At 44.1% G+C, this 2,501-nt stretch overlaps 1 protein-coding gene across 1 annotated transcript; it reads left to right on the top strand.

The window, feature by feature from the left end:
- Positions 1-557: 557 nt before the first annotated feature.
- LOC139686403 (cuticle protein 21-like) lies at positions 558-2,297 on the top strand. The gene is made up of 2 exons (XM_071583600.1): positions 558-591; positions 1,412-2,297. Exons 1-2 carry the CDS (start codon positions 580-582, stop codon positions 2,216-2,218), a joined length of 819 nt encoding a protein of 272 aa, XP_071439701.1. The 5' UTR covers positions 558-579; the 3' UTR covers positions 2,219-2,297.
- The last annotated feature ends 204 nt before the right edge of the window (positions 2,298-2,501 follow it).

The following is a 2,501-nucleotide window of genomic DNA, read 5'->3' as shown; positions in this document are numbered from 1 at the left end:
TAAACACTTAACCCCATACGATCGAGGGGAAAAAATCTTGATTCAGCGTTTATAAAAGCTTTTCCCATTCAATATGGTCGAATATTGTGCTGTCTCCTTCGTATAGTACACAAGCATTTCGCGGAAGTTTTCCAGCACTTCCAAGCAGAGAAAAAATGATTGCATAATTCAACATAATTTCGAGAAAAATACTAAAGTAGAATTAAAGATTGGCATAAAATTCCAAAATAATCATAATCATTTATATTTGAATAAAAATAAAATGAATTTAATGAATGAAAAGACATAAATAAGGTAATACCCAATGCAATGATTTCCGTTAACTTTAAAGCGCGATGCACAAGATGTCTTCAAGGCCGAACGTATGACATCTGAGCATATGAAATTCTTAGTGGTCAGACACGAAGCCGTGACAATATCACAAAGAAGAATCGAGGAAGAGAAACCAGAGTTATTAAGTCAAGGAAGAATAGGTGGGGAAAGGGGTAGGCCAAAAAGGAAAACAAATAAGACCTATATAAAGACGTCTGAGTACTGCAAATGGCAAGTGCATTCATCAAAGCTCCAGAGGGAATCACCATGATAGCAACGGTGAGTGACATATCTTATTATTAATCATAGTTACAAGAAAAACAATAACAGGAATTCATTTAGATAACTTTAAAGCACAACTATAACGGTATAACCAACATTGTTAATTCATAAATTTAGCTCTCAGTTATGATGCGAAGACACTACAAAGCGGTGTGCATAAGGGCTGGTTACGTTAAAAGAATACCGCTTGATGAGCCAAATCGGTGGCATATCTTAATTTCTGCTAAGTTTTTTTATTTCATAACTCGATATCTATTAACTTTTCAACGGGTAGTACATCAAACATTATATATGTTTTTAATTTACTAAGAATTTACGCGACCGGATATCGAATGGTGGCTAGAACAGAAATACGTTGAAATTGTGGCGGTATTATAATAAAGTTTTAAAAAGAACGGCAGTGGATATATCATGAAAATCACAAAAAAAGACCAAAAGTACACTCTCCCCCCCACCATACCAAGTATGAGCACGCTAATAGTTATATTGAAAACCGAATTTTAATGATTGAGTTGAAGACACCAATTCTTGAATGATTTCTATAGGAACCCATGCATGCACGTGTTCGAATTTTTGTGTGCCATAGCTAATATATATTCAGTTGCATGGCGAAACCCATATTGGTACATTTTAGACTATTGCCCTAACGCTCTTGTGGCGGCCTGCGGTGTGTTGTGTAAATGTGTACATTAATTTTAAAGACCATTTATAGATGCCGATTTCACTATAAACCTAGTTGGAATATTTTTTTAGTAAAACGTTTTTAACTTAATTTACCCGAGTTTTCCCTTGCTAAACAGAATTTTTCAATTTCCAGATTTTCGCCCTCATCGTCACCATCTCGGCGGCCAATGCCGGCTTCATTGGGGCGCCGGCAGTCGTCACCCCCGCGTTTACGCGCATAGCTGCACCGGCCTACTATACATACCACGCGCCCTTCGCCTACCACGCACCCCTCGCTGTGACGGCCCCTCCCAACGCTAAAAGCGATGCCCCAGCGGCGCCTAAGGAACCAGCAGCAGCACCGGCGCCCGCCGCGACTCCGGCTCCGGCCGCGAAACCCGCAGCTGCCGTCAAGGAGACCGCGGCTGCACCCGAGGAAGACGTGGACTACAACTCCAACCCGTCCTACTCCTTCTCCTACGACGTGAAAGACGACGAGACCGGGGACACCAAGACCCAGAGCGAGAGCCTGGAGAACGGAGTCGTCAAGGGAAGCTACAGCGTGGTGGACCCCGATGGCATTAAGCGTACCGTCGAGTACACCGCCGACGCCATCAACGGATTCAACGCCGTCGTCAACATGGAGCCCTCCGGCGTCGTCGTCAAGACCTCGAAGATGACGCCCGCGCCAGCGACCCAGGCATCAACCACGGTCGCCCCACCGGCCTCCACCGCTGCTCCCGGCAAGGCTCCCGCAGCCCTGGTGGCGGCCGCACCAGCGGCTTTCTACCACGCCTACACCACCCCGCTGTCCTATCACGCGGCTGTGGCTAAAGTGGTGCCGGCCCCAGTGGCCAAAATAGTGTCCCCTCCACTTTCCTACACCGCGTCGCACATCTACCACCCGTCCACGGTGACATATGCCGCCGCACCCTTGCACCACAAGGTCATATACGCCTAAGCTCTATACGACGACTGTAGTTATGTAATTCTAGTATTATTTTGATTGCTGGTATTAAAGTATATTTTTATAAAAACACTGTCCTCGTATTATTTATTATTTGCCCGAAATGTATGGTGCGCCAACAAAGGGAAAACGAATAATGCGTTAAGGTTACTCCAGGAATTTCTTTGACAATGGCTCACAGAAAATCAAATGCCGTGAAAGAATATTGACTAGTGGTTTAATTCATTTCAAAAGTTCGGGTTCTCTGTATGTTGGTTGGAATTATGTATTGAGATAT

The sequence above is a fragment of the Hetaerina americana genome, unplaced genomic scaffold (assembly GCF_022747635.1).
Source record: "Hetaerina americana unplaced genomic scaffold, ioHetAmer1.1.p SCAF_1, whole genome shotgun sequence".
Lineage (NCBI taxonomy): Eukaryota > Metazoa > Arthropoda > Insecta > Odonata > Calopterygidae > Hetaerina > Hetaerina americana.
This window is presented reverse-complemented; position numbering and strand designations above follow the sequence as displayed.